The 27,689-nt window shown below is 44.1% G+C and overlaps 2 protein-coding genes across 5 annotated transcripts in view; one reads left to right on the top strand and one right to left on the bottom strand.

The window, feature by feature from the left end:
• CCDC51 (coiled-coil domain containing 51) overlaps positions 1-17,593 on the bottom strand; it is a 33,153-nt gene extending 15,560 nt beyond the window's left edge. Inside the window, exons 1-3 of one of the 4 annotated variants that reach the window (XM_045025041.1) lie at positions 17,542-17,593; positions 13,390-13,736; positions 4,437-4,601 (exon numbers count right to left, since the gene is read on the bottom strand). In XM_045025041.1, the coding sequence (XP_044880976.1) occupies positions 4,437-4,601; positions 13,390-13,736; positions 17,542-17,593 (564 nt within the window). Of the gene's footprint in view, positions 1-4,436; positions 4,602-13,389; positions 13,737-17,464 lie in introns of all 4 variants that reach the window. The other 3 variants (XM_045025039.1, XM_045025040.1, XR_006581189.1) reach the window with 3 other exon arrangements.
• Positions 17,594-17,727: 134 nt separating this feature from the next.
• Positions 17,728-27,428, top strand: TMA7 (translation machinery associated 7 homolog). The gene is made up of 4 exons (XM_045025042.1): positions 17,728-17,846; positions 18,030-18,085; positions 24,670-24,757; positions 27,253-27,428. The coding sequence occupies exons 1-4, from the start codon at positions 17,759-17,761 to the stop codon at positions 27,285-27,287; spliced, it is 267 nt and encodes an 88-aa protein (XP_044880977.1). The 5' UTR covers positions 17,728-17,758; the 3' UTR covers positions 27,288-27,428.
• Positions 27,429-27,689: the final 261 nt, after the last annotated feature.

Genomic DNA, 27,689 nt, shown 5'->3' with positions numbered 1-27,689 from the left:
CCACTATAGAGTTCCTGCGTTTTATCCTGTCTTCTGAAAGAATCAAGATGAATCCGTGCAAGGTGCAAGTGTTTGCACTTGGGTTGTGCCTCAAAATGTACATGACCTGCAATGCTCTTTTTAGGCTTTTCCAACTTTTATCATCAGTTCATCCCAAACATCTCAAAGCAAATCACAACTCTCACAGCCCTACTCCACAAGAACGTTCAGTTCCATTGGCCTCCTGAGGTCCAGACTGCTTTCAAACAATTAAGGCTAGCCTTTACTACTGCTCCTATACTGGTTCACCCGGACACCATGCAGTTGTTTGTTGTAGAAGCAGACACCTCCAGTATGGTGATTGAAGCAGTACTCTCACAAAGACAAGGGGCAGAGCAGATTTTACATTCCTGTGCTTATTATTCCCAGAAACTCAACCTTACAGAGAAGAAATGCAAAATCCTGGACAAAGCACTTCTAGTAATCATAAAAGCCTTCAAAGAATGGCATCATCCCCTTGAGGGGATGTCTTTTTCATGGTTCAACTTCTTTATCTCCTACCGTCCTGGCAAAGGCTTAGAAATGGCAAAGCTGCTACCTTATCCCAAAAGGGAGAATATTACACCAATCAAAAGGGTCTGAGCCAGGAAATATCTCACATACTTAAACCCCATAATCTCCTGAATGCTGCCACCCCACAGGATTTATTTTCTATAATCCATTCTGCCTCTGTTTTGAGAATACCTTCTGATGAGTTAGCCACACTAAACAAAGAACCACATGACACTCAGGAGAGAGTCATGTTCCTGAAAGGTCATATCTACATTCCCCTTGGTCCCCCACATGTGGAGGCACTGCAAGTATGCCATGACTTCCTGCTAGTGGAACATCTGGGGCACCTTAAAACCCCATGTTTGGTATCCTGTTTCTTGTGGTGGCTCCAAAAATATTCTACAACATAGTTGTTGATTCCTGCAACATGTGTGCTCCTGCCAAGACACCACATGGTAAACCCTTTGGCTTCCTTCAACTCTTGGAAACCTCAACAAGGGCTTCAGCAACTATCGCATTAGATTTTATTATAGAACTGCCAGGGTCCAGTGGGTTTACGATCATCCTCACAGTTGCAGACCACCTTACAAAAATGGCCCATTTTGTTCCCTGTATCCAAAGAAACAGTCCAGCTCTGGATAACCCATGTTTGTCCATATCCAGGGTCTCCCCAATAACATTATCTCTCATTGAAGGATGCAATTCATCTTTTGGTTCTCGTGGGAGGCACTGCAAATTCTGTGGGTCCATATATGCCTCTCTTCTGCATAACATCCTCAGACCAATGGTCAAACACAGAACGTAAACCAAATCTTGGAACAGTATCTATGATGCTACACCAACTACCATTAGAATGACTGATCCTCACTATTACCATATGCAGAACATGCTTCCACAGGTCAGAGCCCTTTCTTCGCAAACTACAAGTTCCACCCAAAATTACCTGTACTCTCATCCAATCCAGCAGCATCAGATTGGATTCAACAGATCCATCAGACTCAGGGAGAGACTGAAGGGCCATCTTGAAAAAGCACAACTGGATTATAAAAGGCAGACCAGCACAGTCAACCAAGTCCCCCTTATTCAGTATGGGATAAGGTATAGCTCTCAACAAAACATCTTTGTACAGACAGACCTTCCTGCAAACTAAATTCCTAGTTCCTGGGTCCCTATCGAATCTGATGACAAATCATCCCAGTCACCTTTGAGCTCCACCTGCCTCAACCCTCAGGATCCATCTGCTTTTCCATCTTTCAATGTGAAAACATATACAGAAACCCCCTTCCCTCAGTGGGAGCAATCACCTCCTCCATTGGTATGCGTGCAAGGCCATGAAGAGTACATCATTGATGAGGTCCTCAATTCCAAGTTTAAGTAAGACAAACTCTGGTATCTATTCAACTGGGAAGGGTATGGCTCAAAGACGCGTACATGGGAACTGGCAGAAAACATTCATGCCTCTACTCAAGGTGTTCCACAAAAACCACGGAGAAACCTGGTCCAGCACCCCCCCACAGGATACCCCTAGGGGAGAGGGTACTGTCATGACCCCATGGGTCTTGAACCAGGTCTGCTGGGTTCCCAGTTGGCTGTCAGCTCCCAGCTCCCACCCAGCAGCTCACTACTAACTGATTGACCAAAGAGATGATGAAACCTGAAGCTACATCAGGAGGCTCCTCTGGGTCCTGATTGTAGGAACACCAGGACCTCTGATTGGATTTGAAAAGGAAGCCCTGACCAAAGAGAGGCACAGGAAGTTGTCTCCACAACTGGGCTCTACCTGGCTGCTATATCGGACCCTGCCTTCTTACCTCACTCCTGAATCCTGTTTCCCTCCTTTGCTCTTTGTTCCTGCTTTCCTGACCTGTTCCTGGTTCCATACCTCTAGTCCCCAACTCTGGCTCCAACCCTTGGCTTGATTCCCCAAACCTGATTCTGGCTCTGACCCTGATTCTGATCCTTGACCTGATGCCCAACTCCAACTTGTGCTCCAACCACTAGAGCTGGCCACCTACATCCGGGCCCCAACAAGTGCATGTAAATGCCATGATCTTCATTTACTTATCTAGAAATCTCCAGAACATGAGACACTTCCAGAAAACTGTTTCACACACCTTAGGACAGTGGTTCTCAAACTTTTGAACTGGTGACCCCTTTCACATAGCAAGCCTCTGAGTGCTACCCCCCTAATAAATTAAAAACATCTTTTTATATATTTAACACCACTATAAATGCTGGAGGCAAAGCGGGATTTGGGGTGGAGGCTGACAGCTCGTGACCCCCCAGGTTATAACCTGGCAACCCGCTGAGGGGCCCCAACCCCCAGTTTGAGAACCCCTGCCTTAGGAGTTCCACTAGAGCAAGGTTTCTGTAATGCGGCCAGCAGGGGCTTTTTGTCCAGCCATGACAGCCTCCTGGGCGGCAATGGGTGGGGGGCAAAGCATTGTCCCCTCCCACTTCCCCCTTGTTGCTCCTGGATGCGCTGCGCTGCCCTGCACTGCCTCTGGAGAGAGATGGGGCACAATGCTGCAGGAGCAAGTTGAGTTCTTGACCCACATCGGGGGGAGGGGGTTTGAGCAGCAGGCTCCAGGGGTGGGACCTAAGGAACCTGACCGTGTGGCCCCGGGCTCTGACCGTGGGGCAGCGGGTACTGACCCCCCTGGCTCTGGCTATGCAGCCCTGGCCTCCAACTCTAGGCTGAGTGCAGCCCAGAATTTAGCTACTTCACAGATCTTGCCTTAACTGTCTATCCCACTAATGTGTTGATTAAGGAGGTAGGTAGTAAACAATCTCACAATATAAAAGATGATTAACTGTCAGACCATTAAGATTGTGTGTGTGAATGCATTCACTGAGGAGGAAAATGCGTACAGTGACAAGGGTAGGGTCAGTACTGCAGCAGCATCCAGTATGATGCCACATAGTACACATGCAGAAAATAGGGACGTAAAAGTTAAAATACTTACTCAGCAGACACTTTGGTCTTCATGGATGAGACATAAACTTGGAAATCATGAGACTGGTTCTGATATCAACTTCTTGTGAAACCCTCTATGAGTCACTCTCTCAGAGCCTCTACTTCACCACTTGTACAACAGGGATAACAACAAACTATATCTTAGCCTTGACCTAGACAGTGGTGAGAGCTTTAGCCCTATGTAATGTATGTAGTCATGAGGCCCTGTTCTTCCAGGGGTCTCATAACACGCTGACCTGACCCATCAGCTAGAGTGTTATCCTTAATTCTTTCTCTTGTCCTTTTGAACTCTGGTGCCAGAATTGGTAGAAGACCTTCTCACATCATTGCTTGGAAAGCTGCATGTCAGCTCCACCTAGTGGCATTCTGATCCAAGTAGAAGTGCCACTTATTTTTGAGTGTGCACAGCCTTTAATAAGGTTAAGGAGTTCTGCAATCAGACAGGCGGCAGCAGGTGTGGTTATCATGGACACCCAGGTGGGAATGGACAACATCGTAAGTGGGGAGGAAGATGTATGGGGCCATGCAGATATTATTTTACCTAGAGCCAGTCCTGTCAAGCAGATTAGCTGCACATGAACTAAATTCTGCCTTTAAAAATTATTCAATTCTAGACTTTCTTATTGAATTCCAGCTTTACAGGGAACATTGTCCCAACTACTCCTGCCTCCTTAGGCAGACAATTTATTCTCAATGTTCACTTAATCTTGGGGTTTCTTCCACAGCTTTACTAGTGTATTCCAACCCTAACCTATATGATCCATCTCTCTAATGTGTAGAGTACCAAATTCATCCCAAGACAATGGCACTAGAGATTAATTTAGGTTTCAGTTTTAGAAATAGGATTGGCTATTTGCAATAATGATCAGTAGAGGTAAAAACAAGGGACCCACTATCCCCAAGCTCCAACTCTTGGCATATCCCTTACCTGCAGCAATCTGTGTTCCAGGGTAGCCAGTTCTAAGTACTGAGTGTCTTCCCGGGATACTCGATCCAAACGATCGCGAACTTCCTTCAGTTTGATTTGATGGGCTTCTATGCTCTCACGAGCTTCTCGTACGATCCCTCGAGCTACCATAAACACTTTTTCAGCCTGAAAAGAGGGAATGCAAACAAGTTCCCGTTTATCACTAAGTAGGTCTAAATTGCTGACTTCATGAATGTGAATTTGGAGAAGGGAGATTTCTCAGTTAACAAAGTCCAGAAGATGAGCTACTAGGTTTGAACACATTCATAATATTAATTCATTCCTCAGTTCATTTCCAGCAAAGAAGGTATACAGTTGCTCTTTTTCCAAAGTTCAGTGAAGGACACTCCTTTCTACTGGCAAACTGAGTACTGTATCCGCAGTCTTTGTGACCCAGGGACATCAGTGTCAACTAGCAGGGGATACAGGGATGAATAAGGTTTACAGTAGGGCTGTCACATGATTAAAAAAATTAACTGCACGAATACAAAGTGTTCAGTGATCACTTTATTTTTTATTATAAATATTTGCACTGTAAAAATAAAAAGTAGTATTTTTCAATTCACTTAATACAAGTACTGTAGTGCAATCTCTTTATCATGAAAGATGAATTTACAAATGTAGAATTATATATAAAAAAACCGCATTCAAAAATAAAACAATGTAAAATGTTAGAGTCTACAAGTCCACTCAGTTCTACTTCTTGTTCAGCCAATCGCTCAGACAAACAAGTTTGTTTACATTTGCAGGAGCTAATGCTGCCCGCTTCTTGTTCACGTCACCTGAAAGTGAGAACAGGCATTTGCATAGCACTGTTGTGTGAATGTTCATAATGTTTTCTCTGAATACTGTGTGAGTGCCTCAGTTTCCCCTATGCAGTTCTTAAGTATCTAGGTGGTGGGAGAAGGGGGTGTGATTGTTGCAGAGCCCTAGAGGGCAGATGTGATGCTGGCTGGACAGAAAATGGCCAATACTCTGTCTTCTGGCAACTAATGACCTAGGCCCCTTCTCTACAAAGGTACCAGCTGAAGGTGTTGGAGAATAAAGAGATCAGGTAACCTTCTGGCCTGGGAAAGAGACAAAGCCCAAAGGAGGAGGGGCTGGAGAATTTTTCAGTTTGGGGCTGGCTGGGGACGTGGAGTGAGTGCAGACGTGATTGTCTGGCTCACTGCCCCCCAAAATGGACCGGCTGAGGGGGGGAGGGATAGCTCAGTGGTTTGAGCATTGGCCTGTTAAACCCAGGGTTGTGAATTCAATCCTTGAGGGAGCCACTTAGGGATCTGGGGCAAAAAATTGGTCCTGCTAGTGAAGGCAGGGGGCTGGACTCAATGATCTTCCAAGGTCCCTTCCAGTTCTAGGAGATTGGTATATTGATTGGTATTGATTGGTCCTGTTCTCTGTACTTACAAGCTCTGTTTTAGACCATGTTCCTGTCATCTAATAAACCTAAGAGTCACGTCTGACTGCGAAGTTGGGGTGCAGGACCCTCTGGCTTCCCCAGGACCCCGCCTGGGCGGACTTGCTGTGGGAAGCACAAGGAAGGGCAGAGGATGCTGAATGCTCCAAGGTCAGACCTAGGAAGGTGAAGGGGGCAGGGATAGCTCAGTGGTTTGAGCATTGGCCTGCTAAACCCAGGGTTGTGAGTTCAATCCTTGAGGAGGCCACTTAGGGATCTGGGGCAAAAATTGGTCCTGCTAGTGAAGGCAGGGGGCTGGACTCGATGACCTTTCAAAAAGTCCCTTCCAGTTCTAGGAGATTGGTATATCTCCAATTATTACCTTTATTACCTTTTAAGCCATGTGAGCTTCTTGCCCTGAAGACAGTCTGCTTACAGAGAGGACACTTCACCAGAGTCCTGACTGGCTTTGTAGGGAGCAGTTCCAGAGCATCACCCGGAGACTCCGTGACAACTGGTGGCAAAGGTGGGATGGACTGCACCGCATGGATGGTGCTTCTTGCAGTAAGTGACTGGGGAGCAGTAAAACGAAGGGGGGATAACAAGGAACAGGCGTGCTGAAGGCTCAGAGAGGGATGGTTTCAGGGGGCGATTTAATCCCTGGGAGTGTCTGACCAGCGAGAAGGACATTTGCAGTAATAGGGTTCCCCTGGAGATTGCAGCGAGCGGTCCCGGGGCAGAGGAGTCTCCAGCTCGACTCTGGCAAAGAGGTGGTGACCTCGAGAAGGGCTGGCACACTAGGGGTTCTTCCTGGAAACTATGGGGGAGCTAAGAGCACACAGGCCTGTGAGTCCAAAGCAACTTGGGAACAGTGAAGTGATGGCCTATCACCATCTCCTCAAGGAGGACATTGTAATCTTGTGCAAAAAGAGAGAGTTACGCATTGGGACATTCACCAAGGCACAGTTAATCGTTCAGCTGAAGGACCGAAGACCACTCTAAGGAGCAAATTCCTGACCCAGATTGGGCTACAAGAGGATCTGGGAATGGCTAGAGTGGTAGCCAGGCATCCCCAAGAATCTGGTCCCCAACCAGATGGGGGTCTTCACAATCGGGTTCCCCATCAGGGGATCAGAGATGGATGGGATTGGAGCTGAGTCCAAGGGAGTGAGAGGACCGTGAGAGACAGCAAGAGCCCGAGAAAGAGCTGCAGGAAAAGCAGCAGCAGCATGAACTGGCGATGGTGGAGCAGAGAGGCATTGGGGACTTCCCAGGGGTGAGTGGGGATAGACCCTGGGCTGCCAGTTCTGCAGGGAACCTCGATACTAAATTGCCCTTCATACTTCAATCACCATTCTAGAGGACATGTGTCCATACAGATGACGGGTTCTGCTTGATAATGATCCAAAGCAGTGCAGACCGATGTACGTTCATTTTCATTATCTGAGTCAGATGCCACCAGCAGAAGGCTGATTTTCTCTTTTGGTGGTTCGGGTTCTGTAGTTTCCACATCAGCATGTTGCTCTTTTAAGACTTCTGAAAGCATGTGCCACATCCCGTCCCTCTCAGATTTTGGAAGGCACTTCAGATTCATAACTCTTGGGTCAAGTGCTGTAGCTATCTTTAGAAATCTCACACTGGTACCCTCTTTGTGTTTTGCCAAATCTGCAGTGAAAGTGTTCTTAAAATGAACAACATGCTGGGTCATCATCCGAGAGTGCAATAACATGAAATATATGGTAGAATGCAGGTAAAACACAGAGGCAGGAGACATATAATTTTTCCCCAAAGGAGTTCAGTCACAAATTTAATTAACACATTTTTTAACAAGAGTCATCAGCATGGAAGCATGTCCTCTGGAATGGTAGCCAAAGCATGAAGAGCCATACGAATGTTTAGCATATCTGGCACGTAAATACCTTGCAATGCTGGTTACAAAAGTCCCATGCAAATGTCTATTCTCGCTTTCAGGTGACATTGTCAATAAGAAGCAGGCAGCATTATCTCCCGTAAATGTAAACAAACTTGTTTCTCTTGGCAATTGGCTGCACAAGAAGTAGGACTGAGTGGACTTGTAGGCGCTAAAGTTTTACATTGTTTTGTTTTTGAGTGCAGTTATGTAACAAACAAACAAAAACAAAATCTACATTTGTAAGTTGCACTTTCCTGATAAAGAGATTGCACTACAGTACTTGTAGGAGGTAAACTGAAAAATACTATTTATTTTGTTTATCATTTTTACAGTGCAAATATTTGTAATAAAAATAATATAAAGTGAATATGTACACTTTGTATTGTGTTGTAACTGAAATAAATATATTTGAAAATGTAGAAAAACATCCAAAATAGTTAATAAATTTCAATTAATATTCTATTGTTTAAAAGCGTGATTAAAACTGTGATTTTTTTTTAAATTGCGATTAATTTTTTTGAGTTAATCGTTTGAGTCCTAGCTCACAGGGATCCCCTAGATCTGGTATTTACATACTAGTTCACCAAAGAGGGTCATGTGAGGTCTTTACTGAAAGCCTGTGTCACACTCGTCTTCATAATAATTGTGAAAGTACTGATAACATGTAAGGAGTTACATGTATATACTGAAAACTATGCTCTTAAGGTCTATGTCTTTGGTCTGGTCACCAGAAGGTAAGAAAACAGGTTTCTTCGGGCAAGAGATGTTTATCTATATGTCTGATTACATGGAAATTGAGTATTGGCATCTATTTACATTGTGAGAGGGAATTTACAGAAGAAATACACCAGCAGGAGGAAAAGTCCTGTTTACAAGTGAAGACAATAGATTTTTGAACTAGTATAACCGTAACTATAGGTACAGAGCTACACTCTGAATGTTTTACTGAGGGGACAAGCTGAGAGCATGGCAGAGTGGGATACATCCTATTTGGCTGAAAAACACTGGTAGGTTCTAGAATGAGTATTATCAAAGAATCATAGATTATTAGGGTTCGAAGGGACCTCAGGAGGAAGAACGGCCCAGGGAAGTAGAGCAGTCAATGGGAGCAGAGGGAAACCTTCCCGTAGTTGGGACCCTCCTTCCAGATGGTGCTGGGGTTGCCTCTCGCACTGAGGTTGCCTCTCCGGGGGAGGGAACTCCAGTTTCTAGGAAAAGGCAGGTGTTAGTAATGGGAGATTCGATTATTAGAAATGTAGATAGCTGGGTCTGTGATGACCGGGAGAACCGTATGGTGACTTGCCTGCCTGGTGCGAAGGTTGCGGATCTCTCAAGGCATCTAGATAGACTTCTGTGTAGTGCTGGGGAGGAACCGGTGGTCGTGGTACATGTAGGTACCAATGACATAGGGAAGGGTAGGAGAGATGTCCTGGAAGCCAAATTTAGGCTGCTAGGGAAGAGACTGAAATCCAGGACCTCTATGGTGGCATTTTCAGAAATGCTCCCAGTTCCACGCGCAGGGCCAGGTAGGCAGGCAGAGCTTCAGAGTCTCAATGCATGGATGAGACGATGGTGTAGAGAGGAGGGGTTCACGTTCATTAGGAACTGGGGAAACTTCTGGGATGGGAGGAGCCTATACAGGAGAGATGGGCTCCACCTAAACCAAAGTGGAACCAGACTGCTGGCACTAAACATTAAAAAGGTTGTAGAGCAGTTTTTAAACTAGGAGATGGGGGAAAGCCGACTGCTGCAGAGGAGCGTGTGGATCGGACACAGACTTCTCTTAGGGGAGAGTCTGATGATAGAGAATCTCCAGGTTATAGTCAGGAGCAGAGGACTGAAAAGTATAATGTAAGGGCCGGATCAGATGATAAACAGTCACATAAAAAAGAATCTGGCACATCAGAAAAAGGCAGGCTAATAAACAGGGACAAGTTTTTAAAGTGCTTGTACACAAATGCCAGAAGTCTAAATAATAAGATGGGTGAACTAGAGTGCCTTGTGATAAAGGAGGATATAGATATAATAGGCATCACAGAAACCTGGTGGACTGAGAGCAATCAATGGGACACAATCATTCCGGGGTACAAAATATATCGGAAGGACAGAACAGGCCGTGCAGGGGGAGGAGTGGCACTATATGTGAAAGAAAGTGTAGATTCAAATGAAGTAAAAATCTTAAGCGAATCCACATGTTCCATAGAGTCTCTATGGCTAGAAATTTCATGCTCTAGTAAAAATATAACATTAGGGATCTATTATCGACCACCTGACCAGGACAGTAATAGTGATGATAAAATGCTAAGGGAAATTAGAGAGGCTATCAAAATTAAGAACCCAATAATAGTGGGGGATTTCAATTATCCCCATATTGACTGGGAACATTTCACTTCGGGACGAAATGCAGAGATAAAATTTCTCGATACTTTAAATGACTGCTTCATGGAGCAGCTGGTACGGGAACCCAGAAGGGGAGAGGCAACTCTAGATTTAATCCTGAGTGGAGCGCAGGAGCTGGTCCAAGAGGTAACTATTGCAGGACTGCTTGGAAATAGTGACCATAATACAATAGCATGCAACATCCCTGTGGTGGGAAGAACACCTCAACTGCCCAACACTGTGGCATTTAATTTCAAAAGGGGGAACTATACAAAAATGAGGGGGTTAGTTAGACAAAAGTTAAAAGGTACAGTGACTAAAGTGAAATCCCTGCAAGTTGCATGGGCCCTTTTTAAAGACACCATAATAGAGGCCCAACTTCAATGTATACCCCAAATTAAGAAAAACAGTAAAAGAACTAAAAAAGAGCCACCGTGGCTTAACAACCATGTAAAAGAAGCAGTGAGAGATAAAAAGACTTCCTTTAAAAAGTGGAAGTCAAATCCTAGTGAGGCAAATAGAAAGGAGCACAAACACTGCCAACTTAAGTGCAAGAGTGTAATAAGAAAAGCCAAAGAGGAGTTTGAAGAACGGCTAGCCAAAAACTACAAAGGTAATAACAAAATGTTTTTTAAGTACATCAGAAGCAGGAAGCCTGCTAAACAACCAGTGGGGCCCCTTGATGATCAAAATACAAAAGGAGCACTTAAAGACGATAAAGTCATTGCGGAGAAACTAAATGGATTCTTTGCTTCAGTCTTCACGGCTGAGGATGTTAGGGAGATTCCCAAACCTGAGCTGGCTTTTGTAGGTGACAAATCTGAGGAACTGTCACAGATTGAAGTGTCACCAGAGGAGGTTTTGGAATTAATTGATAAACTCAACATTAACAAGTCACCGGGACCAGATGGCATTCACCCAAGAGTTCTGAAAGAACTCAAATGTGAAGTTGCGGAACTATTAACTAAGGTTTGTAACCTGTCCTTTAAATCGGCTTCGGTACCCAATGACTGGAAGTTAGCTAATGTAATGCCAATATTTAAAAAGGGCTCTAGGGGTGATCCCGGCAATTACAGACCGGTAAGTCTAACATCGGTACCGGGCTAATTAGTTGAAACAATAGTAAAGAATAAAATTGTCAGACACATAGAAAAACATAAACTCTTGAGCAATAGTCAACATGGTTTCTGTAAAGGGAAATCGTGTCTTACTAATCTATTAGAGTTCTTTGAAGGGGTCAACAAACATGTGGACAAGGGGGATCCGGTGGACATAGTGTACTTAGATTTCCAGAAAGCCTTTGACAAGGTCCCTCACCAAAGGCTCTTACGTAAATTAAGCTGTCATGGGATAAAAGGGATGGTCCTTTCATGGATTGAGAACTGGTTAAAGGACAGGGAACAAAGGGTAGGAATTAATGGTAAATTCTCAGAATGGAGAGGGGTAACTAGTGGTGTTCCCCAAGGGTCAGTCCTAGGACCAATCCTATTCAATTTATTCATAAATGATCTGGAGAAAGGGGTAAACAGTGAGGTGGCAAAGTTTGCAGATGATACTAAACTACTCAAGATAGTTAAGACCAAAGCAGATTGTGAAGAACTTCAAAAAGATCTCACAAAACTAAGTGATTGGGCAACAAAATGGCAAATGAAATTTAATGTGGATAAATGTAAAGTAATGCACATTGGAAGAAATAACCCCAACTATACATACAACATGATGGGGGCTAATTTAGCTACAACGAGTCAGGAAAAAGATCTTGGCGTCATCGTGGATAGTTCTCTAAAGATGTCCACGCAGTGTGCAGAGGCGGTCAAAAAAGCAAACAGGATGTTAGGAATCATTAAAAAGGGGATAGAGAATAAGACTGAGAATATATTATTGCCCTTATATAAATCCATGGTACGCCCACATCTCGAATACTGTGTACAGATGTGGTCTCCTCATCTCAAAAAAGATATTCTGGCACTAGAAAAGGTTCAGAAAAGGGCAACTAAAATGATTAGGGGTTTGGAGAGGGTCCCATACGAGGAAAGATTAAAGAGGCTAGGACTCTTCAGCTTGGAAAAGAGGAGACTAAGGGGGGATATGATAGAGGTATATAAAATCATGAGTAATGTTGAGAAAGTGGATAAGGAGAAGTTATTTACTTATTCCCATAATACGAGAACTAGGGGTCACCAAATGAAATTAATAGGCAGCAGTTTTAAAACAAATAAAAGGAAGTTCTTCTTCACGCAGCGCACAGTCAACTTGTGGAACTCCTTACCTGAGGAGGTTGTGAAGGCTAGGACTATAACGATGTTTAAAAGGGGACTGGATAAATTCATGGTTGCTAAGTCCATAAATGGATATTAGCCAGGATGGGTAAGAATGGTGTCCCTAGCCTCTGTTCGTCAGAGGATGGAGATGGATGGCAGGAGAGAGATCACTTCATTGCCTGTTAGGTTCACTCCCTCTGGGGCACCTGGCATTGGCCACTGTCGGTAGACAGATACTGGGCTAGATGGACCTTTGGTCTGACCCGGTACGGCCTTTCTTATGTTCTCAGGAGATCATCTAGTCCAACCCGCTGCTCAAAGCAGGACCAATCTCCAAATCCCTAAATGGCCCCCTCAAGGATTGAACTCACAACCCTGGGTTTAGCAGGCCAATGCTCAAACCACTGAGCTATCTTTTATAACGTAATCCTTTATTTCCAATACTTCCATCTACTTGTTATTACTTGACTATTTGCTCGGCATTAAATAAACTTCTTGTTGTCGTTAAAAATGGGTTTAAGGCCTGTGTGTTGAGCAGAGTGGTGATCCTGAGGTGAAACTAGTAAGTTGGTGTGTACTATTCTTTTGGAAGTAGGGTATCTGTTAATTCTGGAAGCATTCAGTGGAACAGGGGCTGGGCACTCTAGAGGAATACATGGACGACTCGGGGGTTGGAGTGTACCTATCATTAACCTGTAAAGAAACAGCAGGGCCCGCGGAGCCCTGGAAGGCAGTGTTTATGTAACCACAGGCTAGTGATATTGGGGAACTGAACCACAGCAAGCATAGACAAGACTTCCTCATGCTAATGGCAGGTGCTGGTGAGAAGCCTCCCAACTCTGGGTGCCACAGAGAAGTGTCAAGTTTTCCTTTATATTTCAAAGCTAGAACTTATGTTTTAACAAGACAACTCATCACTTGTAGCCTTCCACATTGTCTCTGTATGTTAACAATGCAAAGAATTACCTCTGTCACTTTTCCTTGAGCATCTCGAACTTCATTAAGACCAACAAACTCTTCATATCTATCCCACCAACTTTTGACTGTTGTAGAGATTCTTTTGAGGGAGTTTCTTCCAAAAACTTTCCCTACTTCTGTCATCCGATGAAAAAGTATCATGGCCATTTCCATTGCAGTCTTAGTCTCAGGCCTCTTAGGTACTGGTGAGCAGTAAGTCCTCACTACATGTAAATTCATTCTTTGGTTCCTCGGTATAAACGAATGGCGATATTGCATGCCATACCACACTGAAGATATGGTACCATTACACCTCATGAGATCTAAATATTGAATCCAATCACCGATTAAAACCACTGCAAGGATAAAGAAGCAAAGAAGAGTCACCAAATGAAAAGGAAATGAATACATACCTCTTAAATCTAACTTACATAAGGCTGTAAAAAAATACATATGTGCTTGTTAAAAATCAATAAATTAACACTAATGATGGCTCCACAACCATCACTTACCTAGGCTGCACTAGGATACTTTCCATGGTTTTCATCAAAATGTTTATGTATGGCAGTTCTGCCATATATTCTTGCCTTCCTACTATTCATAAATATTGCCATGATGCCACCTGATTACTAATTCACTCAAGGGACCTTGAGTAGTGGACTTTTGCAGAATTGGAAGCAATAGCAACTGCCACAAAGAAGCATAACACTCAAGCACAGAAGCAATTTACCTATGGATCTGTTTACTATACACTTCCACACTTGAACTTAGCACTATTCCATTCCTGCTACTGATCCTGGGGAGAGGTGGGGGGAAGCAGAGGGAAAAAAGGGAAAGACAAAAAAAGATCAGTGAATGGGGGAAAAAAGACACCTTCCCCCTTCCCCCAAGAGAAATTAAATACTGGGGTGGGGAAAGACAAATACACAAGGGACAGAGGTAAAACAGTGGGAGTGCCAAATTTAGTATTCAACATAATTTCTCCACATGTGAGTATCTGGAAAACTAAAATCTAGACATGAACCACAAAGATCAAAGTAGCTAGTAATGGCTCCACAGAAAGGGTTGGTTTCTGAAATAGGCTAGAAAGATATATACATTGTTCCCCACTCCCCATTGTAGCCCAAAGGATTAATCTGTTGGTCTGTATAAAATGTTTTTTTGATAAAAGTGTGTAGGCTGCATAGATTAATAGAATTATTTACAGTAAGCTGTAATGCAAGATACCTAGAAACTTCTAGGCCAGACATCCTGGCCAATTTCCCCTGTGACACTGAAAGCAACCTTTAAGACCCTTACTCAGAAAAGTAATAATAGGATACAAACCTATGCAAAATGTCTAGGGGCTTTTTGAATGTCTGCTAACCTTTCACCTAGTTAGGGTGAAAAGGAGGGTATTTCTGCCCACAAATCTAACAAGTACACCACAAGATACGTACAAAGCTGTCATTAATACGTACACAAAAGGTCAGCCTATGAAAACAGGTACCCTCACCTTTCCATGGGGGAAAGACGAATTTGGGCATAGGAGGAAGGATTTTTCCCTATAAAAAGGGTGACAATCCACCATTAGGCAGGCGATACATCTTTCTATTCTTATCGTCTCAACCTACTTCGAAGCCTCTTTCTCCTACGAAAGCTGTCAATACTAAGTTGTAGTATTAAGTCTTTTCACAGCTGTAAGTATGAACAAATTCTTATTTCTGCTTCACCTCTAAGCATTTAGTTTATAGAGGGCTAGAACTCATAACTATACTTCCTCTATCAGAGGTGTGAAATTCACTCTAGTGCTACTGCTATAGAGTACATTTAAAACTGTGATATTTTGTAACTTTGTAATCTCAAACTGCTTTTAACATTTAATATTTACTTATTGCTTCATTGATTTTAAATAAAAGGTCTTGATTGACTAGTTCTGTCTCAGTGTAATTTTCTGTCATATACCCCAATCTCCTTGTATAAATTCTGTGAAGCCTGATTCAAGACGAACTTTATCTTCTAATCACACATATTGGCGAGCCATATCCATATTATTAATATCTATTAATTATTACTAATATTATTAATTAGAAAATTAATTATTAAATAAAAACTAAATTAAGTGAATAAATTCCACTGTCCCTACTAACCCTCCCCAAATCAGGCTACACCATCCAAAAGTAGATACCCTATTAGTGTGAAATTTCAGTATTAATTTTTATGCCTTTTGAATTTTTGTTTGGCTTCACTTTACAATTTTTAATTGGAAATCTTTTAAATTGGACTTTGGCTGAAATTTATCCATAGCCATTTTAGTTTTCATTTTTGACAGAAATCTTACAAAAACATTGACTCTCTACAGAAAACTTGGTAGCAAGTTGGGTCCCAAGTAGATCTGGTGCAACAGGTAGTTAAATAGGATTTAGGGTTCTTTTTAGCTGACTGATGAGGCTGGGTGTATATAGATAAAACTTTCTCTATCAGAAGCTGCACTTCTATCCATCACAGGACTGCCCCCTGGTTAAGCATTTTTTTAAAAAACTCTAGGAAATGAATACAAGCTTTTTGCATGGGACTGCTGATAAACTGCCACACAAACACACCTCGTTTCATTAACTTAGAGTTAGATTTTTTCAAATATATTTCCTCACACCAGTGCAAACACTAACTAGAGGGTCACAAGTTTCATTGCTCAAGTAGGCCGAGCTCTGTGTTCTCCAGCTTAAGTGAAAACAGAGGGCTGGACTGCGGGGAATTGGGTCAAGTAGAGGCAAGAGCTCACCTGTCCATCCACTGTATTGTGATCCAACATAACCATTGAAGGTAGTGAGTTCAATGAATGCAAAAGACACCTTGCTACAGTGTTGACAGCCTGTGGAAAGCTGATCACCTGTTCATTATAACGAAGGCTAAGATTTTGTCACAGTTATTTTTAGTAAGAGTCGTGGATAGGTCACGGGCAATAAACAAAAATTTATGGAGGCCGTGACCTGTCCATGACCTTTACTAAAAATAAGCATACAAGCTGTGTGACGGGGCGCACAGCCCCAGCTGCAGACCCCGCCACAAGCCGCGGTGCAGGGGAGTATAGCCCCAGCTCCAGCTGCTGACAGCCTAAGCTGAAGAAATCACGAAGGTACGGTAAAGTCACGGAATGCATGTTTGCCATGAACTCCATGACTAAATCGTAGCCTTAACTATAACCAAACTATTGGCCAAGAATTCTGTACACAGAATTCTGTACACATACTACAGGATGTACTCTAGCAATCCGCTGTTCTTTAACCAAAGTTAGAGTACACAGTTCAGGAGGCTGTGGGCCAGGATTGTACCTGCTTGCAGAGCTGCCTGGCCGTGCCTCCGCCAGGAGCAGCAGGGACGGGGAGTCGCCAGAGGTGAGCACCCCCCCATCTGGCCCCCCAAGCCGCCTTTTATGCCCCAAGCCTCTTCCTGGACCCAAACTCCCTCCCATGCCCTGGCCCCACAGTCCCTCCCACACACAAGCCCACCCCAAACCCCTCCCTCAGAGTTAACCAGAATTTTTAATTTACCAGAATGCCTTGTTCCCCCAGCATGCCAGTTAAAAAAACTTTTACTGTATTACCATGTCCCACTGATTATCCTCATTCTACCAAGATGCCTTTATTATCATTACTCTCATTTCACCCATCTTTGTATTTAGACTTCTAGCACTTGTACATAAGCACTTGCACATGTTGCAATATTCAGTTGCTCATCTTCACGTGTTATGTCAAATAGGACTTGCTTAGATTTTACAAAAAACGTAATATAAATTAACGTTCAATCCATTTTCACCCTTGAAACCTTAAAAACTACTGTGCCAGAAGGAGTCAAAAGACTGGGCTCGCCTCAAAAAATAATTCAAAGAAAGGCAATTATTGATATTTATACAATTTCTAAACTAAGAGATTTACATGTAAATCTCCATGGAATTCATGACAAACTAGTCTGAACTCTTGCATAATGCGGACTATTGAAATTAATCTCATAAGCACTTCCCCCAATACTCCCTGTACGCCCCCCAGCTGACCCCTCCCTCCAATTCTCCCCGCGCGTGCCACCCATCTCCCTGCAACCCCCTTACCGGTACCTGCCCGCCCGGCTGCCCCCTTCTCTGCGCGCGCCGCAGTCTCGCCTATCTCGGGCACGCGCAACGCTGACCGCTCTCGGGTGAACTCGGAAGCGGGCCCCTGAACCCGTATGGTGGCCGCATAAGGTCAGACGTAAGCGGTAAGCCGACGGGCTTGTACTTCCGGGGCAGCGCTGTGCTTGTGAGGGTGCTGAGACTGGAGCCGCGCTATGTCGGGGAGAGACGGTAACGGGGTCTCTAGACAGCTAGTGTCCCCTTTTCTCCGGCTGGCCTCTAGGGTTCGCTTTAATGCGGCTAGAGGCTGAGCCCGTCCCATTTCCCGGATCAGCCCCAGAGGAAACAGACTTGCTTGGCTGTGTGTCCCTGCCGTCCCTTCGTGCGTGGCTCTGGAGTGGGCACCGCTCGCGCTCCTCCCTTTCCCTTTCGCCCCGTGAGGGCTCCGGGGCGAGCGCCCCTCTCCTCTTTTCTCCCTCCCCCGTAAAGGGTCCGGGGCTGGGGGAGGGGCTCTCATGCGAACACCCGGCTCTGCGTCTCACTGTTTCCTTTTCCTTTGGTGTAGGCGGTAAGAAGAAACCTCTGAAGCAACCGAAGAAACAGGCAAAGGACATGGACGAGGTGGGAGTCAGTGCTGAGCTCTTCCCTTCGTGGGTGGGCTGAGGGTCTGGCTATCGGGAGGGGACTTTGCTCACCTTGGAATAGGGTTGGGGGAGCAGTGGCACCTGTAACTGGGTTTTGTGGAGGTAAACTTGACTGGTAAAGTGGTTATAGTGAGGCTGTGGTCTGATGCAGGAGTTCTCAACAAAAATTTCGGTGGCCTCAGAGTGCAGCCACCAACTCTTATTGGTAGCTGGTCTGACAAATTTTCCTGAAATGCTTGGGGCACGGGGTTGGGGTGGGGAGGAGGAGCTTGGGGTGCCAGATGGGGAGTGCGCTCACCACCAGCGGCTCCCTGCAAGCATGAGAATGGTCTGACCCAGTATGGCCTAAGGTCCATCTAGCCCAGTATCTTCTGGCAGTGGCTAATGCCAGGTGCCCCAGAGGGAATGAACAGAACATGTAATCATCAAGTGATCAGTCCTGTGTTGCCCATTTCCAGCCTCTCTTTGCCAGCTAATAGCTATTGATGGACCTATTCTCCATGAACTTATCTAGTTCTTTTTTGAACCCTGTTATAGCCTTGGCCTTCACAACATCCTGTGACAAGGAGTTGTGCATTGTGTGAAAAAACAGTTCCTTTTGTTTGTTTTAAACCTACTGTCTATTAATTTTATTTGGTGACCCCTACTTCATGTGTTATGAGAAGGAGTAAATAACACTTCCCTATTTACTTTCTCCACACCAGTCATGATTTTCTAGACTACTATCATATCCCCTCTTAGTCATCTCTTTTCCAAGCTGAAAAGTCCCAGTCTTATTAATCTCTCCTCATATGGCAGACACTCCATACCCCTAATCATTTTTGTTGCCCTTTTCTAAATATTTTCCAATTCCAATGTATCTTTTTTGAGATGTGGCAACCACATCTGCATGCAATATTCAAGATGTGGGTGTACCATGGCTTTACATAGAGTCAATATGATATTTTGTCTTATTATCTGTCCCTTTCTTAATGATGCCCAACGTTCTGTTTGCTTTTTTGACTCCAGCTGCCCATCCACATTGACTCCAAGATCTCTTTCTTGAATGGTAACAGCTAATTTAGACCTCATCATTTTATATGTATAGTTGGGATTATGTTTTCCAGTGTGCATTACTTTTCATTTATCAACAATGAATTTCATCTGCCATTTTGTTGTCCAGTCACCCAGTTTTGAGAGATCCTTCTGTAGCTCTTCACAGTCTGTCTGGGACTTAACTGTCTTGAGTAGTTTTTGTATCATCTGCGTATTCTGCCATGTCACTGTTTACCCCTTTTTCCAGATGATTTATGAATATATTGACTAGGACTGGTCCCAGTACAGACCACTGAGGGGCACCACTATTTACCTCTCTCCATTCTGAAAACTGCTACCCTTTGTTTCTTATCTTTTAACCAGATACCAGTCCATGAGAGGACCTTCCCTCTTATCCCATGACAGCTTACTTTGCATAAGAGCCTTTGTTGAGGGGCCTTGTCACAAGGCTTTCTGACAATCTAAGTATACTATATCCACTGGATCCCCCTTGTCCACGTGCTTGTTGACCCCCTCAAAGAATTCTAGTAGATTGGTGAGGAATGATTTCCCTTTATAAAAACCATGTTGACTCTTCTCCAACAAATCATGTTCATCTATGTGTCTGACAATTTTGTTCTTTACTATAGTTTCAGCCAGTTTGCCCGGTACTGAAGTCAGGCTTGTTGGCCTGTAATTGCTGGGATCACCTCTGGAGCCCTTTTTTTTTTAAAAAATGGCGTCACTTAGCTATCCTCCAGTCATTTGGTACAGAAGCTGATTTAAATGATAGGTTACAAACTACAGTTTAGTAGTTCTGTAATTTCACATTTGAATTCCTTCAGAACTCTTGAATTAATACCATCTGGTCCTGGTGACTTATTACTGTTTAGTTCATCAGTTTGTTCCAAAACCACCTCTGACACCTCAGTCTGAGACAGACAGTTCCTCAGATTTGTCACCTAAAAAGAATGGCTTAGGTTTGGGAATCTTCCTCACATTCTCAGCCATGAAGACCGATGCAAATAATTCATTTAATTACTCTGCAATGGCCATATCATCCTTGAGTACTCTTTTAGCTTCTCAATCATCCAGTGGCCCTACTGGTTGTTTAGCAGGATTCCTTCTTCTGTTGTACTTAAAAAAAAAAAAAAAAAAGTTTGCTATTACTTTTTGAGTCTTTGGCTAGCTGTTCTTCAATTTTTTTGGCCTTCCTAATTATATTTTTACACTTCATTTGCCAGGGTTTATACTCCTTTTTATTTTCCTCACTAGGCTTTAACTTCCACTTTTTAAAGGATGCCTTTTTGTGTGTCACTGCTTCTTTTACTTTTTTGTTTCGCCATGGTGGTACTTTTTTGGTTCTCTTACAATGTTTTTTAATTTGGGGTATATATTTAAGTTGAGCCTCTATTATGGCGTCTTTAAAAAGTTTCCATGCGGCTTGTAGGGATTTCACTTTTGGTGCTGTACCTTTTTAATTTCTGTTTAACTGACTTCCTCATTTTTGTGTAGTCCCCCTTTCTGAAATTAAATGCTACAGTGTTGTGGTGTTGTCCCCGCCACAGGGATGTTAAATCTGATTATATTATGGTCACTATTACCAAGCGGTCTTGCTATATTCACCTCTTCGACCAGTTCCTGTCCTCCATTTAGGACTAAATCAAGAATTGCCTCTCCTTCTGTGGGTTCCATGACTAGCTTCTCCAAGAAGCAGTCATTAGTGGTGTCTAGAAATTTTATCTCTGCATCCCATCCTGAGTTGACATGCACCCAGTCAATATGGGAATAGTTGGAAATCCCCCATTATTATCAAGTTTTGTGGGTGTGTTTTTTTTTTTTTAGCCTCTCTAATCTCCCTGAGCATTTCAGTCACTATCACCATGGTGGTCGGTAATATAGCCTTACTACTATATTCTTAGAACATTGCATTACTATCCATAGAGATTCTGTGGTACAGTTTGGTTCATTTAAGATTTTTACTTCATTTGATTCTACACTTTTTTTTTCCCATATAATGCCACTCCCCCACCAGCACAACCCGTTCTTCTGTTCTGCTATATTTTCCCCTAATATTACTTTGTCCCATTGATTATTCTCATTTCACCAAGTTTCTGTGATGCCAATTATATCAATATCCTCATTTAATATGAGGCACTCTAGTTCACCCATCTTATTATTTATTCTTCTAGTATTTGTATATTAGCACTTTAATAACTTGTCACTTTTTAGCTGTCTGCCATTACATGATGTAATTGAATGGGACTTGCTTTCACTTGACTGTTTCTCATCAGATCCTACCTGTATTTTATCATCTTCCATCCTCTCCTCCTTACTAGGACATAGAGAATCTCCATTAATAGATCCTCCCCTAAGGGATGTCTCTGTCTGAACCACATGCTCCTCCGCACCTGTTAGCTTTCCCACAGCCCTTAGTTTAAAAACTTCTTTCTGACCTTTTTTAATTTTAAGTGCCAGCAATCTGGTTCCATTTTGGTTTAGGTGGAGCCCATCTTTCCTGTATAGGCTCCCCCTTTCCCAAAAGTTTCCCCTGTTCCTAATCTAAACTCCTCCTCCCTACAACATTGTCTCATCCACGGATTGAGACCCTGCAGTTCTGCTTGTCTAACTGACCCTGTGCAGTGGAACAGGAAGCATTTCAGAGAATGCTACCATGGAGGTTCTGGACTTCAGTCTCTTACCTAGCAGCCTAAATTTGGCTTCCAGAACCTCTGTCCTATCCTTCCCTATGTCTCTGGTACCTACATGTACCACAACCACTGTCTCCTCCCCTGCACTACACATACATCCTTCTAGATGTCTCGAGAAATCTGCAACCTTTGCACAGGTAGGCAAGTCACCATGCGGTTCTCCCAGTCGTCACAAACCCAGCTATCTATGTTTCTAATGATCGAATCCCCCATAACTATTGCCTATCTCTTCCTAATAACTGAAGTTCCCTCCCCCGGAGAGCTATCCTCAGTACAAGAGGATACCACATCATCATCTGGGTCCCAACTATGGGATCATTTCCCTCTGCTCCAGTTGGATGTTCTCCTTCCCTGAGACTTTCATCCTCCTCAGCAGCACAGAGGCTGTCAGACCAGGTGTGGGACCGATCTACTGTGTCCCAGAAAGTCTCATCTATGTACCTCTGTCTCCATTAGCTCCTCCAGTTGAGCCACTCTGGTCTCCAAAGCCCGTACACGGTCTCTGAGGGCCAGGAGCTTAGCTTTAGGAAAAACAAATATGCACTGTGACGGGTTCCCCCTGGGGTGCCACCGAGCCCTCTTACCCACCAGCCTTGACTCCTTCTCACACTGTGCTGCTGTGACAAGCTGCAGACACGCTCTTGGTCTTACACTTCCACCAGCATACACACAGTTAGGGACATACTGACCCAGCTGCAGTTACATGCAGGTTCTCTGACCAGCCACTGCATGTGAATCAACAATAGAGAGGCTACAGCCAAAATAACTGCCAGCTTCCCAGCCTAGGACCCTAGAGCTGTACTGTCCTGCCATGGTCCAAACCCCAATCATCATGAATTTTATTGTCCAGTTCACCTCCCCCTAATTGTGGAGAGGACTATGCAACAGCCTTTGCCCCTTGAGCTACGATTTCCCATGCATTTCACTCAACCTCACTGGTTTAGATAAAACAAAAATAAGTGTATTAACTACAAAAGATAAAATTTAAGTGATTATAAGGGATAGCGAACAGAGCAAAGCAGATTACCTAGCAAATAAAAAAAAAAACACTAAGCTTAATATACTAGATAGACAGGGTGAGAATCCGCTAATTCATATCCAAACTGATAGTACAGGCAGACTTAGATTCTTAAGGCACAAGCTGCATTAGTTTTATAGCTTGGGTTTCTCAGGTCTACATATACAGCAGTGGTCTCCAACCTTTTTTATACCCAAGATTACTTTCTGAGTTTAAGGGCAACCCAGGATCTACGCCACCCATTACCCAAAGCCCCACCCTACTCACTCTATTCCCCCCTCTATTCCCCCCTCTTGCTGTCCCCTACCGTCACTCACTTTCACTGGGCTGTGATAGGGGTTTGGGAGGGGGTGTGGGCCCTGGACTGGAGCTGAGGGGTTTGCAGTGTGGGAGGGGGCTCTGGGCTGAGCCTGGGGCAGGGGGTTGGGGTGCAGGAGGGAGTTTGGGTGCAGGAGAGGCCTCTGGGCTGTGGCAGAGTATTGGGGTGCAGGAGGCAGTATGGGATGCTGGCTCTGGGAGGGGGGTCAGCACTGGGGCAGAGTGTTGGGGTGCAGAAGGGGGGTGGGGGTGCTGGCTCTGGGTGAGGAGGGGGTTTGGGGTGTGACCTCCTGCCAGGCAGCACTTACCTCCGGCAGCTCCTGGTCGGTGGTCCAGCGTGGCTGCTGCTAAGGCAGGCTTCCTGCTTACCCCAGTCCCATGCTGCTCCCAGAAGGGGCCAACACACCCCTGTGGCCCTGGCACGGGGGATGGGGGGGCATGTGGCTCTGTGCACTGCCCCTCTGCAAGTACCACCCCTGCAACTCCCATTGGCCGCAGCTCCCCGTTCCCAGCCAATGGGAGCTGCGGGAGCTGTGATTGCAGGCAGGAGCAGTGCATGGAGGGAGACCCCTGCCCCCAGGGCTGCGCTGGCCACTTCTGGGAGCAGTGTGGGGTTGGGGCAGGCAGCGATCCTGTCTTAGCGGCAACCCTAAGAGATCACGATCAATGGGGAGATCCTCTAGGATGGACTGGTTGGTGACCACTGATACATGGGCTAGAAATCCCATTAGCCTGGGTCCAGCACTTCCCCCAGTTCAGTCTTTGTTCCTCAGGTATTTCCAGGAGTCATCTTGTGTGAGGAGTGAAGAACAACAGATGTCAGTCCCGACCCACAGTTTGAGAACCACTGGCCTAGGGAGGTTGTGGAATCTCTGTCTAACCTGTTCTTAAAAACCTCCAATGACGAACACCTGTCAGGAATGGTCTAGTTACTACTTAATCCTGCCTTGAGTGATGGGAATGGACTAGATCAGTGGTTTGCAAACTATGGCCGCCGCTTGATCAGGGAAAGCCCCTGGCAGGCCGGGCCGCTTTGTGTACCTGCCGTGTACGCAGGTTCGGCCGATTGCGGCTCCCATTGGCCGCGGTTCGCCGCTGCAGGAAGGGCGGCCAGCACGTCCCTAGGCCCACACTGCTTCCTGCAGCCCCCATTGGCCTGGAGCGGTGAACTGCGGCCAGTGGGAGCCGCAATCAGCCGAACCTGCAGGTAAACAAACCGGGCCGGCCTGCCAGGGGCTTTCCCTGAACAAGCAGCGGCGGCCCTAGTTTGAGAACCACTGGACTAGATAACCTATTGAGGTCCCTTCCAGTCTTACATTTCTATGATTCTATGGCTATCTTCTTTAGTTTAGAAGAGATTTATAATTTTGGGGGTCTTTGTTTTCTGGAATTTTACGATTTCCAGTTGCTTACCTCCAGTTTACTGTTTTTCACAAAATCCTTGTCAGTTCACTGCAGTGGTCGGAGGGAAGATGCTAACAAATGTTGACTTTTCTTCAGGAAGATTTGGCCTTCAAGCAAAAACAGAAGGAAGAGCAGAAGAAACTTGAGGAGCTGAAGACCAAAGCTTCTGGGAAAGGCCCCCTTAGTAAGTGGCCCACTCAATAACTGGCTTGCCTTAAGGATAGGAAAAGTTAAGGAGTTATCTTTTGTTTTTTGCTACACTGACATAACAAGGACTATACTTTAGGTTATTTTCAGGGCTGTCAAGCGATTAATCACACTGTTAAACAATATAAGAATACCATTTATTTAAATATTTGTGGGGGTTTCTGTATTTTCAAATATAGGGTCAGGGCTGGGGGCTCCAGCCTCCTCTCCCCTCCCTCCCTCCCCCCCCGGTGGGGGTTTGTGGCACAGGGCTCCAGTCCCCCCATCACCCAGGAAGCTGTGGGTTGGGGCTGCTTCACCCACCCCTGCCACCGATGTCTTCCACCCTGCCCCAGGTATGCAGTTAATGTGTTAAAAAAGTTAATGCATTAATTTTGCTTTCAGTTAATTAATTGCAGTTAATGCCTGCGCTTGACAGCCTTAGTTATTTTACATTCCAAAGTGAGCTGCTTTTAATTGCATATTACTCAAGTTATTAAACACACACAAGAATATATGAGCAATAAATGGAGACCAGAATGATTCAATTAAGATTTCTTACTTCATCTGTTTTAGTTGTTTGAGCACCAGTCCTGAGTGATTTACAATATTCATATAACTAAACTTATTACAATCAATTAGCTCAATAGATTCATTGGTCTGCCTAGACAGACACAAACTAGTCCATTCTAATAACTGTGCCCGTTGACAATCCCATTACTACTTCATCTCACCAACACAGAATTTTGTTTTATTATAAAAATAAATCTTAAATGTGCAGGATGCATAAGAAAAAGTTCATCAAACATGTTTTAGGTAATAATTGGAGAGATACCAATCTCCTAGAACTGGAAGGGACCTCGAAAGGTCATCGAGTCCAGCCCCCTGCCTTCACTAGCAGGACCAGTTTTTTGCCCCAGATCCCTAAGTGGCCTCCTCAAGGATTGAACTTCAAGATTTTGGAACTACCAGGTCTCATCCTCTCACACCGTGTTATTACTCACAGATTGGAAGAGTGAAACAAGCTTTCCAGTTTTTTTCAACTCCCAGTTTCTTAACTTTGAATGAATTAGTTGTTGAACTAAACTGAATGAATGGAGATAAAATTATTCTTCTTGTATCTGCAGAAAGTGGCTACTGCTGTGACAAGCTAATTTAGCACTTCAGCCAACTCTGGTTCTGTGTACTTAACCATTGACTTCTAGTAGTTCATTGGTTTGACTTTCTTTAATACTTGGGTAGCAAACGTGTTGTGCTGTTTTTTTTATGTAATGTACGTGATTCTAATGGCCTATATTTAGGCCTAAACATACTGTGATCTATGATAATTGCAAATTTAATTTTAAATGTTTATTTTTTAAAAGTATTTAAATACAAAAAAGATTTTGTTGACCTTTTTAAAAAAACTTTTTTTTTTTTTAAATTCACCGTCTCTTCTCCTTACCTTCTGTTGTCTGTCTGCCCTATATAGTCCCTGTCCTGAAGATCTTACAATCTCTCATGTTTCTACATTACTTAGTCTTAGTGCATGTGCAACATGCCTCAGGTGGCACATGACCAGGATTCATCACCAAATTTGGTCTGCTGGTTGAATTGTTAGCTTCCTTGGTCCCAGCCAGGTACTGACAGGAAGTGCGACATAAATGCTGATCCATGTGCGACTGCGCGCCCCCCCGCCCCCTTCCCGTTCTTAGTGCAACAAGGCCTTGATTCTGATTGGGGCCTCTAGTTGCTATTGGAAGGTTGCTGTTGTCTGTATTCTTACAGCCTTAAATACACCTTGATTAGATGGGATGAGGAGACACTCATGCTGTACCCACATGAGCATTTGCTCTTCTGCCAAAAGATTTCTCAAGACTAATTAGGGCCCTTGACAAGGGAGTGGAGCCATTGATGGGGGCTCATTTGTTCTGAGAATTGATCAGCAAACTTTCTGAACTTCTGTTAATCTGTGTGGTTTTTCTCCCCAGACATGGTGTGGGAAGAGGAGAAAAATGTTATTGAAAAAGCTGTTGGCAAAGCCTTTCAAGTATATTTTCAGACTTAGTGGGACAAATTTTGCTGTTACAACCACGTGACCCCACAGTGGTTACCAGGGCCAGAGAGATGAATGAACAGATTTTCAGTGTTGTTAGCACTGATTTGTGTGATGTACATCTTCTGTAATAAGAGGACAAAGTAGAGGATTTTCTTGAATGGATGCGAGAGGTCTCTGGATACATAGTCCTGTTGACAAAAATAGGTGTGTAACGTAATGCAAAATAAAGCATGTGTTGATGAGGAAGTTGAGGAAGTAGTAAAATAAATTATGCAAAAAAATTAACTCAAAGTCACGTGGAATATAATACAAACAATGTGGTTGAGGTGAAGGTTCTTAGATGGGGGATTGAGTGGAGGTGGTAATAAAGGAAGTTGTAAAAGAAACTGGCATGTGGGACTAAACCTCTGTATAGGCTTCAGATGTCTGTATTGTGGCTTTCTTTCTTTTGGCAGCTGGTGGTGGCATCAAGAAGTCTGGCAAAAAGTAGTTACATGCGGTAGAAGAAGCAGTCTGCTCCCATTGGTTGTTTGTCTATGCAATGGATCTGTAGATTCATGTAGTCAAGAAAATTCACTGTCATTTGAACACCTTGTACATTTTGCTCAGTCAAAATAAATTGTTTTGTTAAAATGTGGTGTCTCTCTGTGTTGCCCTGTAGTCTGACTTGCAAAATGCATTACTGAATTGAACTTCATAGGAGACTGCAGTTAAAGACCACTTGAAATTATAGTTGGCCCATAGTGTAGTGGTGTTTAGTTCCAAGAACAAACTTATTCAGCTTCTGCACTGCTGATATCTGTATGCAATTCAAAATGTCTGATTTATACAGCTCTACAGTGTGTGAGTCCTGGATAGCAGAGAGACTGCCTCCTATGTACTGCTGTGACCG

Source organism: Mauremys mutica, chromosome 7 (genome assembly GCF_020497125.1).
Source record: "Mauremys mutica isolate MM-2020 ecotype Southern chromosome 7, ASM2049712v1, whole genome shotgun sequence".
NCBI classification, from domain to species: domain Eukaryota; kingdom Metazoa; phylum Chordata; order Testudines; family Geoemydidae; genus Mauremys; species Mauremys mutica.
This window is presented reverse-complemented; position numbering and strand designations above follow the sequence as displayed.

Excerpts from the sequence above, each read along its gene's own strand:
- TMA7 (XM_045025042.1), top strand. The coding sequence starts at position 17,759 with ATGCGGCTAGAGGCTGAGCCCGTCCCATTTCCCGGATCAGCCCCAGAG. Across the intron at positions 18,086-24,669 it reads AGGCAAAGGACATGGACGAG|GAAGATTTGGCCTTCAAGCA; the intron begins GTGGGAGTCAGT and ends ACTTTTCTTCAG. Across the intron at positions 24,758-27,252 it reads TTCTGGGAAAGGCCCCCTTA|CTGGTGGTGGCATCAAGAAG; the intron begins GTAAGTGGCCCA and ends TTCTTTTGGCAG.